The 14,901-nt window shown below is 39.2% G+C and overlaps 1 protein-coding gene and 1 long non-coding RNA gene across 2 annotated transcripts in view; one reads left to right on the forward strand and one right to left on the reverse strand.

Annotated features, from left to right (window-relative positions):
* SPTLC2 (serine palmitoyltransferase long chain base subunit 2) overlaps positions 1 to 14,901 on the reverse strand; it is a 103,491-nt gene continuing 88,590 nt past the window's right edge. Inside the window, exons 10-12 of the mRNA XM_003987869.5 lie at positions 8,536 to 8,671; positions 5,300 to 5,429; positions 1 to 381 (exon numbers count right to left, since the gene is read on the reverse strand). Of these exons, the coding sequence (XP_003987918.1) occupies positions 262 to 381; positions 5,300 to 5,429; positions 8,536 to 8,671 (386 nt within the window). The 3' untranslated portion in view covers positions 1 to 261. The remainder of the gene's footprint in view (positions 382 to 5,299; positions 5,430 to 8,535; positions 8,672 to 14,901) is intronic.
* On the forward strand, positions 3,449 to 9,287 carry LOC123386156. Its single transcript, XR_006599845.1, has 2 exons — positions 3,449 to 4,330; positions 9,024 to 9,287. It is a non-coding gene; the product is annotated as an uncharacterized LOC123386156 (long non-coding RNA).

Raw genomic sequence — 14,901 nt, forward strand, 5'->3', positions numbered from 1 at the left:
TTATAAAATAAAACATTTTTAATGGACAAAAAAGTAGAGCGGGTCACCTCTTTTTTGAAAGGTGAAATGTAGCAAAGGAAGAACGTGAAGCAGTTTTTTACTATTTACAAAATGCCATTTAGAGTGAGGTGGCCACCGTCAGTAGTTGAGGAAATGTCTTTCACGTGAGATGGCCACAGAAGTATGGTTCCTGGAACTGGCTCAGAAAAGCCACACACTGTCCTGGTAGGAAGAGTTCCTCCAAGGGAGCACCAAAAAGGCTCAGTCTTCTGTTTCTTCATATGTAGTCTCGTCAAAGGGCCTGTCCAGTAGAGGTACCAACCGATGACGGGAATACTTCAGTTGCAATAGGTCCCCAACTTCATCTATCTCTTTTAAAGCCTAAAATATGTAAGAGCAGAGGTTAGTCAGAGCCAGTAGGATGCAGGCATGCCTGGTGCTTTATTTTTCTAAAAACACTCATGGCAAGATTATCCTTTATGAGACCATTCGTGTCTAGTGCATTTACTCTGATCAGACTATAGGACAGCTGTGGAAAGAGCTGCTTTTTGAGCAAGAATGTCAGGCTGGTCATGAATAATGGGTTGTGAATAGCAATTATGCAGGATAAAGGGTATAATTCATCAAAGGACATTATGCTTGGTAGAAAAAGGAATATGCACCCTGAACTTGTCAGCCTGGCTACAACTATCCTCTCTCCTTTCGTATTCCAGTACTTGTTGTTTCTATTATTAAAATACAAGAAAACCGATGAGAGGTCTGTGTTGAGATGCCTTCTACATGCAAGATGAAGAGACCACCCAAGGTGGGCTGCTGATCAGACTTAGTAAGAAAAAGAGGAAGCTGGGGCGCCTGGGTGGCTCAGTCGGTTAAGCATCAGACTTAGGCTCAGGTCATGATCTCACCGTTTGTGAGTTTGAGCCCCGTGTTGGGCTCTGTGCTGACAGCTCAGAGCCTGGAGGCTGCTTTGGATTCTCTCTCTCCCTCTGCCCCTCCCCTGCCCCTCCCTCTGTCTCTCTCAAAAATAAACAAACATAAAAAAAATAAAAAAGAAAGAAAGAAAAAGGGGAAGCTGTTAGGAGACTCTGTGTAGGTAATGGACAGGGTGTAAGTGAGGGAGCAAGAACAGACAGAACCAGGATTTAAACTCAGGTATGAGTCTGAACTCCAAAATCCTAATCTTGAGAGATCATCTTGTCTTCCCATCAAAACTAATTAGCTCAGTATAACTTTCTTTCTTGTAAAACTTGCTCTTTTGTTTTTCAAAGAAATTCAAACGCTAAGATAAGTTATGAAATGAAAAGTCTCTCCCTGTCACCCCGCCTTTTTTTTTTTTTTTTTTTTTTTGAGAGTGCATGTGTGAGCGGGGGAGGGGCAGAGAGAAGGAGAGAAAATCCCCAGCAGGCTTTGCACTGTCAGAGCAGAGCCCGATGCGGGGCTCAATCTCACAACAGTGAGATCATGACCTGAGCCAAAATCAAAAGTTGGATGATTAACCGGCTGAGCCACCTAGGCACCCCAAAAAATCTCTTCCTGATTGCTACACCAGTCCTATCTGGTAGAGGTAATTGTTATTTTTTATACGTGTATGTTTTTTAAAAAATGAACTCTCGGTTGAAGTATAACATGTATACAGCAAAGTGCACGAATCACAGTCAGTTCACAGACTTAATCTTTCCAAAAAGCAGCCCAGAGAGTCAGATTAGAGGATCCAATATAAGAAAGCGATATGTGTTCACAATTTCTCAGAAAAAATCTAATAGAAGGACAGAGAAACTCTAAGCCCAGATACTTCCCAAAGAAATCCAAAGACAGCAAAAATTTGTAATCCTAGGTTCTAAGGCTTTTTACTAAGAGTGCCTCACGCAGGTCACAGAACGCAGTTTGCATGGCAGCTCTCCAGCCCTATTATTCATTCCCCAAGCGCCTGTGGATGTTACCCCGTGGATCCAGTAACAAACCTGGGGCAAAGGGCCCCAGCTTCGGAGACAGGGCTCTGTCTAGGACACCCTAATTAGACTAAGAAATGGAAAAGGTGGGCAGTAGTAGCCGAGTGTGACTCTCTAAATTTCCATCACGTCATACACATCTTCTGTTCACTCTTACGGTTACAATTTCATATGAAAATGTATACCTTCTACTTCATAAAAGGGAATCAACTGATTATTAGTAAAAGACACATTTGCCTGTTCTTAAATTTAACTTTTAAAACTCAGTGTTTGTAGAGAGAAAAAAAACCCCACCGGTAAATAGTATTCCTTAATTTATGTAGAAGAAAAAAAATTTTTCACCGCAAATGTGGAAAATATAGAAAGCAAATTAAGAGCTGCACTTCAGAATGCTATCAGAACAGTGGTATCTTCAAGAAAATGTTTAACCGAAAGTTCCATATGTAAATAAATTAAGAGTGACTTCAGCTGGAAGAACCCATTAACCATTTATCCCCCTGACCTCTGATACAGGATTTATTAATTTAAAACAACACATGACTTATGGAAGATCACAAAGGAAAGGACATTTATGACCTCTGACTTCAGAAAGACCTGATTTTTTTTATTGATGTAAAAAAGAAAATGAATAGACAGAAAGAAAAAAAACCCCACAGTATCCCAAAGGGATCTAGATTACATGATTTCCTCTGATCCCACACCAAATATTTCAGATAAATTGGTTTTATTTATTTATTAAAGATAAAATTGTACCTAGAAACTGTTAGTTTGCCATTATATAGGTTACCTGGTTAGATTAGCAATAAGAAACTGCTACAAGTTCCACCATCTGTTAAATAATCTACACTCAACCTCTGGACAGGGTGAGATGGGTTCTTAGGAAAAAAAGATGAGTAAATCAGAATTGAGTTTGGTCCTTGAATAAGAGAATATTCTAGGACAGCTGTAACCCAGAGATGATCGATAACCTTGCCCTTCTCATTTTTAAAAGTAACAGTTTTACTGAGATACAATTCATATGCCATAAGTCACCTTTTATTTTTAATTGATTAATCTTTATTTTTGAGACAGCAAGAGAGTGTGCGAGTGGGGGAGGGGCAGGGAGACAGGGAGAGAGGGAGGGAGATTTGGTGGGGGTGGGGTGGGGTGTGGGGGGTGGGGTGGGGTGTGGAAGAATCTTAAGCAGGCTCCACGCTCAGCATGGAGCCCAAAGCAGGGCTTGATTCCATGACCCTGGAATCATGACCTAAGCTGAAATCAAGAGCTCAACCTACTGAGTCACCCAGGCACCCCAAATTGTAAAGTGTACAATTCAGTGTTTCTTAGTATATTCACAGAGGTGTACAACTTTCACCATGCAATCTTAAAGCATTACCACCTCAAAAAAGAAACCCCACACTCTCATCCTCATCCCTGCCTCCTCCCAGGCCCTGAAAACCACCAATCTATTTTCTGTCCCTATGGATTTGCCTGTTCTGTACACTTCATATAATGTGGTCTTTTGTGCCTGGCTTCTTTTACTTAGCATAATGTTTTCAAGGTTCATCCATGTTGTAGGGGCCAACTTCATTCTTTTGCATATAGTTATTCAGTTGTCCAGTACCACTTGCTGAAGAGAACATTCTTTCCCCATTAACTAGTCTGAGCTCTCCTGTGGAAAAATCAATTGGCCATAGGTGCGTGGGTGTACTTATGGACTCTCACCACCATTGGTCTATACGTCTACCCTTAAGCTAGCACCCCACTGATTTAATTACTTTGTAGTAAGTTTCAAAACTGGAGAGTTTGACTCCTCCAACTTAGATTTTCCATTTCTATACTGTTTTGGCTATCGGGGGCCCCTTACAGTTCCTTATGAACTTGAGGATCAGCTTTTCCATTTCTGCTAAAAAAAAAAAAGCCACTGGAATTTTGACAGGGACTGCATTAGATCTACACATTTTAGAGTTTTCAGTATACAAGTTTTTCATATCATTGGTTTAATTTATTCCTGGGTATTTTATTGTTTTGAATGCTAGCATAAATGAAATTTTCTTAATTTCCTTTTTGTTTCTTCACTGCTGGTATTGGGAAACGTTCTAACTTTGTGCTGATTGTTTATTTTTTTATTTTATTTTTTTAATTTTTTTAATGTTTATTTATTTTTGAGAGACAGAGACAGCATGAGTGGGGGAGGGGCAGAGAGAGAAGAAGACACAGAATCCGAAGCAGGCTCCAGGCTCCGAACTGTCAGCACAGAGCCCAACCCGGGGCTCGAACTCACGAGCTGTGACATCATGACCTGAGCCGAAGTCAGATGCTCAACCAACTGAGCCACCCAGGTGCCCCTGTGCTGATTGTTTACTCTGCAACTCTGCTAGCTATGTTTATTAGCTCTAGAGGTTGGTTTTGGTTTTTCTGTGTGTGAATTTTATGGCATTTCTATGTAATCATGTCACACGGCTCATTACACACAAAATGCATTTGTACCTCATAAGGCTCATGTTTACCTCCATAAAATATTCTAGGACAAAACAACTTCAAGAAACCTTTGGTTTCAAAAAATGCACTTTATGCTTCAAGAAAAACTAAATGGGAGACAAAATCAAACAATTCCTTAAGTGGATCTTACAGAAAGGGTGAGAATTCTCAACTGGCAAACATATTTATTGGCAACATAAATCTACTTCAATATCTTGGCTACATCTAAATTCTTTCATGAATGTGTATAGTCTTTGGGAGTCAAAGCTGTTGTTAGAAGACAGTGTACTGCTGTAGCCATTGCTTGTAATGACACAGATCTTTTGTTAAAGGCACATCAAACTTTTAAACACACAAATAAAAGAGAATAGAAGAAAAGTTGGTATCAGTGGGTTAAAAAAGAAATAATGAAGAAACTCACCAGTAAGATTTTTGAAAAATTGGAAAATCTATTGGACAAAATTTGAAAGGCACATCAAAATAAAGAAAAAGAAAAAGATACAGTATCAATAATACAGTGAATCTAATTTCCCAGTGTTAGAATGTGATTAAAAATATAAATAAAGTTAAAGAAAAAAAAAAGGCTTGCAGTAGAAATAGCGCAAGGACAATTACACAGTTATAGTGGCCATAATAAGGGACAGAATAGAACAAGATAAAGCGAGAAATTCCCAGAGCTCTGATGGGTCTAGTGGGTGTTGCTAATGGCTTTGCGATTTATTTTGTAAATTGCAGTGTTTGAAGCAGCACTGTACACTCCCTCCTCCATTTTACCAGTCAATACCTCAGGTGCTCAAAGAACTTCAAGGTCAACAGATGATTAATTTCATCTGACATCTAGGTGTGCTTAGTGTAGGTATGTTTATATCAAGGTCAAAGTGTCTACTTACAGTATCAAGTATTTCTTTGGTATGAGCTGCTGACAGGCAAAACCTGGCTCTGGACTCAATGATGGGAGTAGCAGGAAACCCCACCACAACTACCCCGATATTCCGCTTCAGCATCTCCCGTCCAAAGGCGCTGCAAGGGGAAAGCAGGGTAAGAATCAGGAAGAATAATAAACTACGGTCCAAAGGTCTTTGGTCCTGAATGATTTAAACTCAGGAGACACAGGCATTGGAGACTTCTGTTAGAAATTTCCTCTAACTTCTTTTCAAGTTAAAATTGCCAGACTTCTTTAATTCAGTCCTAAAGTGGTCTTCTCCCAAATGGTTTCCTTCACAAAGATAAAGAATATAGTTGTCACAGACCAATTTTTAATAGGGCTTGACTAAAGTGATTTGCAGTTATAGCCTTAAAGTGTCCCTGACACATAAGAGTGGTTCAGAGGCTTCAAAATAAACTTGAGTTTATTTTTTTAAATACTTTATTTATTTTTGAGAGAGAGAAAGAGACAGAGCAAGAGCAGGAGAGGGGCAGAGAGAGAGGGAGACACAGAATCCGAGGCAAGCTCTGGGCTCTGTGTGGACAGCTCAGAGCCTGGAGGCTGCCTCAGATTCTGTGTTTCCCTCTGTCTCTGTCCACCCCGCTCCCAAAAATAAATAAACACTTAAAAAAAACTAAAAATTTTAAAACCTTGTCCTTGAAATATTAGAATTGGCGTAAATTTAAAGAATTCTTAAGATTACGGATGCAAAAGATCTGCTGTAACATGGACATCTTTCTGCTGGCAGAATGGCCGATTAGTATTAGCCCTCCAGACCAGGTATTTCTTTCTTTTTTTTTTTTTTTTAAGTTTATTTATCTATTTAAGTAATCTCTACCCAACGTGGGGCTCAAACTCACCTGAGATCAAGAGTTGTACAACTCTTCAGACTGAGCTAGCCAGGTGCCCCAAAGACCAGGTATTTCTGATTTGGAATTTAGGATTTCCTTTGGCGTCTGTGAGGCAAACTCATCCCCAGGCTTCAGCTGATTTCCCAGACTACACAAAATTTATTTAACTCTCCACCCTAAACCAAAGTGATGGCACGTGGCCTCACTCCACATCTATATCTTGTCTAAATAACAGAATTCTAACTTTCATGTAAGTTCTTATTTGCTAATTATGTTGTTTCTTGTCTTTCCCTCTTGCTGACCTACCTTATTCCTTCTTGACTATTCCCTTAGCTCTTTAAAGCATTTGTTTGAGAATAAAAAATCCTCCACACTTTAGTTACATGAGTAACCAATTATGTAAGTGCCACCCTCTCTCCACTTCCTCTAGTACTTCTTTTGACACCGAGCACCCTACATCTTCAGTCACCCTCCTGAACGGTCTAGTGCTTTATTCACCCTTTCTAAATCTTAATCATTTTGCACAGTCAGGTTTCCCTTGTGTAGAATAGGTCAGACATAGTCCTCTCTAAAAAAAACAGTTCTGGGGCACCTGGGTGGCTCAGATGGTTAAGCGTCCGACTCTTGATTTCGGCTCAGGTCATGATCTCACAGTGCATGGGTTTGAGCCCTGCATCGGGCTCTGTGCTGGTGGCTCAGAGCCTGCTTGGGATTCTCTGTCTCCCCCCTCTCTCTCTGCAACCTCCCCTCGCAAAATAAACATTTTCAAAAAAGGAAAGAAAGAAACAGTTCTAGACTAAGTCCTTCAGACCACACAACTCTTTGTTTATTTATGATAATTCCATTTAAAGAAGAGGGAGAAAATCTACACCTCTGCTTTGGTTCATTTCCTCCATCCCTGTAAGGCTATGAGGCCAAATGCGCATAGGACTTCCTGTTGAAAACTGAACTTTTTTTCCCTCAGTGGGCACTTTTCCCCAATTTCCTCCTCGTTATCTTTGCAATCACCGTACTTCTCCGCTTTAATTTTCCCTCCTATATCCACTTTAATAAACATTTACTGAGTGCCCTCTGAGTGACAGGGATCATGGTGGGCACTGGGGAATCAAAGATGAATAAAAATATCTGCTTCTTTAATGAGTTCAATTAAACCTGAGAAACGATCCTTATCCAGTTTTATATTTAAGATCAGTCAAAACCCACAAATCTGAAAAAATGTGCCTTTTTTTTAACCTGAGTCTATACTAAGTAGATAACTCCTTTCTAAAAAAAATTTTTTTTAACGTTTATTTATTTTTGAGACAGAGAGAGACAGAGCATGAACAAGGGAGGGGCAGAGAGAGAGGGAGACACAGAATCGGAAGCAAGCTCCAGGCTCTGAGCCATCAGCCCGGAGCCCCACGCGGGGCTCGAACTCACGGACCGCGAGATCGTGACCCGAGCTGAAGTCGGACGCTTAACCGACTGAGACACCCAGGCGCCCCAGATAACTCCTTTCTAATCTCTGATGCAGTTTTGCCTACTTTGCAAGTAACTATATTTGCTCACTTCATACTACTTTTCTTTCTTCCTTCCTTTTTTTTTTAAATTACTTTTCAAATGTCTTCTGGTTTTGTTATATACCTGGACTTGTCAAACACACTGGAAGCGGTTCCAGAGCAAGGCTTTCCATTATACACGAGTTGCACAAATCAAAGAAACTGGTGTAATCTACAACAACACACCCTGACCTCAAGGCTCATGACTCCCCTCCGGGCACTGCATTTCAGCTCCACTCACCTTCTTGCTACCCCTCTATCGACTAAGCATGTTCTTGTGCTATGGCATTTGCAGAGAACTTCTTTCTCTAAGTGGCTAACTCAGCTCCTTCAAGCTCACATGTCACCTTCCCTTTCCACTGGCTCACCCTGACCATTCCAAGTTAATACTGTCATCTGCCCACCCACAGGGTACTCTCCCCATCCCCCATGCCCTGCTCTACTTTTCCCCATAACATGTAACATCTTCTAACAAATTACATAACTTATTTATTACGTTTGTCTGACTTCTGCCCCATTAGAACATTAAGCTCCACAAGGACAGGGATTTTATTTTTGTGTTTTGTTCACTGATCTATGCCAATCTCCTAGAAGAGGGCACTGAACTCAGTATTTGTTTAATGAAAGACTAACAAGTTAACATTATTTCATAAATTGGAATCCACTATTTACGGAATTTCTAGCAAATGAAGGTAGGTTAATATAATGAAGCCAAGACAATTTTTCCTGACAAAATACATAAGCCTGAGTCTAACAGCACAGAAACCTTAAGTCTAATTAGAGACCCATCTGTGATCTGCAATAAAACATACCCAATTTTGGCTGGCATGTAGAGCATCAAAGGCACCACTGGAGAATCTTCATTTCCATAGATGATGAAGCCCATCTCTTTCAGACGTCTTCTGAAATACCTGGTGTTTTCGGCTAACTGCTGTATACATTCTTTGCCTGGAAAATCAAGAGGAGGAAAACAATAACACTAAGAAAAAGGAGTGGGGAAAAAGAGAGCAATCTCCTCTGTCTACATTCTATCAATCAGTCCTATGTTTGGTTCCTCCCTCCTAACATAAAATATTTTCACATAACAAACTGTATGAAATATAAATACAAACAAATCTTGCTTTGTATTCTGTCACAGTAGATGTTGATAGCAGATTTTGTAATAATGTACAAAATGAAGTTTAACAATTAATATTTTCATGGCACATTAGCATCATTAAACATTTTCAATATATCTCATTTAACATTCTTCTATCCCTTAACAGTAGGTACAATATTAACTATTATCTTCACTTTGCAGGTTGGGTGACTCCCACAAAGGTGGTGACTGGCCTGCAGTTACACGTTAACAGGTGGCACAGCCAAGACGAGAATCTAGGTCCCTCGACTTCAATATTCATTCCAATGAACTATGCTGCAAATAATTTTACACACGAGACCAGAGATGGAGCCATTTAGAGCCCCAAACTTTCCTCCTAAGAGTTTGGTTTTATGTTACCATTTCCCCAAAACTACTATCAGACAACAATAGCATATCCGTAATAATGTAAAATCATATTTTTAATCCCAGTCTGTTCATCTTCCTTACATAGGAATGGATTATAACAAACATTTCTCAAACCGCGGACTAAATATTTGAACTGGGTTTTGACATTATGGTACGTAAATCTATGAACAGACGTCCACGACCAGACATCATGGAGAGCAAGCCTAAATTCAAAAGATCAGCACGCAAAGGGCTCAGCACTGCTTAAGGGTCTTCCCAACCACAAATACTCACAAATAAGAAAGGGTTGCAGTCATCTTCTCACATATATTAGGGAGCCAACAAATTCGTATTTTTTAAAGTACAAGTGTCATATACCTCCAAAGATAAATTAATCAGTTGATCAGAAACACAGATGGTTAACAAACGTGCTTAGAATGCTAACATATCCATCCACTGACGCAAAGCCACCCTAGGTAAGTCTGCTACAAATAACCCAAAATTAATACTTTGTGTAAATAATTTCAAGTTAACCAGAGAATAACACTCAAACTTAGACTCGCTTAATGTGAACACTGAAGAACATCACTTAAGTTATGACATATGTCCTACACTAAAGCAGACATTAAAGTATGTTACATTTAAGTATATTGAGAATCTCTGAGCCCTGTGCCCAAGTTTTTCCCTAGAAATACCAATACACGCTTAACTCTGCATTTAGAAAAAGAGACTTCTACTTCTGGCCATGGTAAAATACCCGGGACCAGTTTTACCTTTCTGCCGTTAACAACAGAAAACTGGACAAATCACATAAAACAAAATGTATATACAATGGTTTTCAAACACCAGGCCACAGGCAGTGCAGGACTATGCTGCTGGGGAGAGGGAAAACAATACAGAAGCCTCTGGATTGCCCCGTGACTGCCTAGAGACAGGTCCCAGGCTGCTGTCCAGGGACAGGAACCTAGTCTCCTCAGTTGGGACACCAGCGATCAGAGTTGGGGATGCTAAGGTGGCTAGAATTTGCCGGGCAGCGTACAGGAAAGGAGGGAGAAGTGTACAAAGAGAGAAGTGTGAGGGTCTACAGAAGGGTCCCCTTGAGCCTCTGGCTGAGTGTCATCTGCTTGTGCTTGAGAAGAAACCACCAGGGGCTGGGGAAAAAGCCAGCAGAAAGCAGCAGACTCAACAGTTCCCAGAGCTCATACGGAATTGGCAACAGTGTGTACTGTCACCTTCCAAAATGGAGAGTCACACGAGTCGTGGAGCTAAATTAGCCCTAGACTCAAAGTTGCTGTGGATCCACCCTTACAAACCTTAATAGCAAGTCTCAAAAGGATCCAACTAATTCCAAGAACAAAGTCCAACACTACCTAAAGGAATAAAACAAAGTGCAGCCCCTGGTAATGTAAAATTTACAACATCTGGCATACAACAAAAAATTCCAGCCATTCAAAGAAACGGGAAAATATGACCCACCAACCAGGAGGTAAGTCAATCAATAGCAACAGACCATAAATAAGAGTACCAGCAGACAAGGATGCACAAAATGCTATTGTAAATATGCTCCATACATTCGGAAAAGTGGAGGGAAAACATGATAAAAGGGAGAAAGGAAATATGCTGATGAATCTCAAAAAGCATTATGCTACATGAAATAAGCCAGACACAAAAGACTATACACTGAGTGCATTCATATACAGGAAATTCTAAGAAAGACATAATTATAGAGACAGAACACAGGTTAGTGATTGCCAGGGAGTGGAGAGAGGACTGGCTGCAAAGGGGTATGAGGGAACTCCTGGGGAGTGACAAAAACATCCTATTCCTCGACTGTGGTGTGATTGCCTGACTACATTCATTGGTCAACGCTCATGGAATTATACACTTAAAGCTGGTGAATTTTACTGTATACAAGTGATATCTCACTAAAGATGGTTTTTAAAAAATTGAATGATACACCTACATATTAGTATACATTATTTTTTTCTGCATTCACCTTATTATTTTGCAATTTGCTACCTTTTTCTCATCACAAACCAAATAGCTGAAAAAAATTTTTTTCATTGCAAATGGCAAGACTTCATCCTAAAAAAATTTTTTTTCTCATTCCAAGAATATCAAGAAAAATTATCAAGGGAAAGGGGGCGCCTGGGTGGCTCAGTCGGTTAAGCATCGACTGCGGCTCAGGTCATGATCTCACGGTTCGTGAGTTCGAGCCCCGCATCGGGCTCTGTGCTGTCAGCTCGGAGCCTGGAGCCTGCTTCAGATTTTGTGTCTCCCTCTCTCTCTGCCATTCCCCCCTGCTCACACTCTGTCTCTCCCTCTCTCTCAAAAATAAATAAAAAACATTAATTAAAAAAAATTTTTTTAAAGAAAAATTATCAAGGAAAAGAGGAAATCTTAGGAGATGAAGACCTTAACTTTTTCAATTATTATATCTTTCTAAGCAAGTTTTCTCTAACAGAAGGAAGTGAAAATCTCAGGTGCACGATTCATCACCATCTGCCCCCAGACAAGAAGAGTCCCAGGAGAACATACATCTAAAATGACACTCACATTACACAACCTGAAGACAGTGGGAGTAGGCATTTAGGATCCCCAACTTATATAGCCCCATTGTTGCTGACTCGTGTTCCTTTGTAAAGATGCACCACCATTTTTTTGTTTGCATACTCACGTGCTAATGGACATCAGAGATCACCAACCTTCATTTTGGCAGCTATTAAAAGTTGAGGTTAAAAAGAATTCTCTCCTAAATATATATCTAGGTATCATAGTCACACTAGAATTGAAATACAATTTAAAAATAAATTTTAAAAAAAGAAGAAATTAACAGCTCCATTTCATTTGATCCCAACTGCTTTTAGATGGGTATAGTAAAAGAATGTACTATTGACAAAAAGAAACTGCCCGCAGGTGTTAAATTACTTTTTCTAAGGCCTTTCTTTCAGTAGGAGGCAGATCAACGTTCTCTGGGTGTTTTTTCTTCTACACCACATCAAGAAATTATGTATTTTTCAAACTTTAAAGAGCACAGCCCTTTACTGGGTAAGAGTATCTGTGTCCTATTTTTAAAACAGTACTTACTGGCAAATGAATAGGGTAGGGGTGAATGGGTGCAGGAGCCTAGGGAGACACAGGGCAAGTACAAGACAAGTGAAAAATAGTTCTTCCAATGAACTCACCCTGAACAGCAGACCACAGTCACTGCTGGTGAGTACGGGGAATAAAGACCGAGAGGAAGTGTCAAGACCAGTGCTAAAGAAAGAAGTCAACTCAATCACAAATGGCAGCAAATCATACAAGTTCAGTGGTCTATTTATGCTACAAAAGTCGCAGCCTGAACCATGAACTGCTAATATTTGACTATTTGTGACCTAAAAATGGCAATTTCTTGTGGTACAACCTAATAATATCAAAGATAATAATAGGAAAAATAAATAATAGCACACAATTCAGTAAGCTCTGGCATTTACATATACTGGGAAGTAGTTAAGTGGTTATTCCTTTTTTTGACGTGACACTGAATTTTAAAGACAACACAGTTACCTATTTTGAATTAAATATCACCTAAAATACTAGTTAATATTAATGCAAGAAGTGTAACTGCTACTTAAGTCCAATCTGCTAGCTCAGTTCTAAGAAGTTTTCTTACCACAGAGTTGCCACAAGTTATAACAGGCTGGAAGAATGGTCTAAGAGGGATTTAGACCTATTTCTTTTTCTTTTTTCTTTCTTTCTTTTTTTTTTTTTATTTAAGTAAACTCTACACCCAATGTGGGGCTCAAACTCATGACCCCAAGACCAAGAGTCTGACCAACTGTTAGGGATTTAAAACATGTAAAGTGTAAAAAGAAGGTTTAGTCTTGTCTTAAAAAATCTAACTCTTAAAATGTCTTTATCTTTTTAAGAACACAGATGGTACTAGAAGAGGCCAGCATTCTTCTCTACTTTGCAAACATAAATCTTTACTTTTAAGGATGATAAAAAGCATCAAAGCAATTGAAAAAAAAAAAAAAACCAACCTTAATACTGATTCTCTTTAACTTTACAACTAAGCCTTGCTGTGTGGCCGTGAGTTTGGAGTTCTTCAATATGGTTAAGTGAAACCATTTTTAGAACTTCCTTAATAAAATCTACAGCTTGGCATGAAAAAAAGAAAACAGGAGCACATAATTTCATTTCTCAGAAAATATAAGAGATAACTTTAATACATCATTTTTAGTCCTCAACTTCTTTGCAATGAATTTTATGCTTAGGAAGTAATGAAGGATCAATAGATTGTGATGGCATCATTAGATTTAGTTCTTTTAAGGAAACAAAACCTCAAAAGGTGGGGCATCACAACTATCTACCTATTGATAACCACTATGTATTAATAACTTCAAGTCACCGAACAAGATAGGATTAGATTTGGAGCTATAATTATTCACCCTGCCAAATAGATTGTGAGGTTGTACCAAATGCATTCCAGATGTTCTCCAAAAGGAATATTTGTATCAAGTCTTAATCCAGATTCCTCACGATTGCCAGCCATGTGAACTTAATGTTTGAAGGAACTACTGGATTATTACTCAAATAAAATTTCGTAAGCCCTCCCAGACAGGTATCAATCAGAACAGCTAGTGTTCTGTGAGCTACAAATTTCCTGATGTCTCAGGACTGGTTACAAAAACAACAGGACAAGACCTATGTATAGAGTAAGGGGATAAAAAAGGGAGCATTTTGTCTGAAATGGCATTAGTGCTAACTACTCAGAACTTATTCTTCAAAAATTATGGCATGTACTCACCTGCTTAAATAGCAATATAATTGTCAATTTAGCTGATGAGCTTTTATATAACTTATAACATAATCAACAAAATGTGTTTGAGTCTGCAACTTCAAAAATACCATCTCTGGTGTTAACTGAAATCTTTCAAAATAAAGGACACAAATATAAATGATGTTCAGCCAGATCTGATCCCCTAACTCACATCATACTCCATTACACAGTTCCTAATCTTCTTAGATTTCCTGGATATGCTGATATAATCTGCTTTCCTGGGAAAAATAAAATAAAATTACTGCTACTCTTCAGACTTACACTTTCCAATTAATTATAACGGGCTGGGAAAATTTGAAATTGAAGAACTTCTTCTCCCTCCTCCCTTTTTCTTCAAGGTCATAATCTCAAAGTAGGTTAAGGGTTTTCTTAATTGAGGGTCCCCCAAACAAAACAGCCCCAAGAATGGGCTCAATTGGTTTTCAGCTTTAACTACAAGGTAAGGGTTATTAAGGCAGGATAAAATATGGAAAAACACTACCCATCACCTTGGTCTAATTTAAACTATAAAAAATGTTACATTGTGGACAGTTCACATAGAATCTCTTTTTTTTTTTTTTTTAACATTTATTTATTTTTGAGACAGAGAGAGACACAGCATGAACGGGGGAGGGGCAGAGAGAGAGGGAGACACAGAATCGGAAACAGGCTCCAGGCTCTGAGCCATCAGCCCAGAGCCCGACGCGGGGCTCGAACTTGCGGACCACAAGATCGTGACCTGAGCTGAAGTCGGACGCTTAACCGACTGAGCCACCCAGGCGCCCCACATAGAATCTCTTTAATACTATAGGTCTAAGAATTGAATTTAACTATCAATCTTTTAGTTTAATCATCTATCCAAATGGCTTATTTTTGCTATTTGGAAAG

Source organism: Felis catus, chromosome B3, assembly GCF_018350175.1.
Source record: "Felis catus isolate Fca126 chromosome B3, F.catus_Fca126_mat1.0, whole genome shotgun sequence".
Taxonomy (NCBI): domain Eukaryota; kingdom Metazoa; phylum Chordata; class Mammalia; order Carnivora; family Felidae; genus Felis; species Felis catus.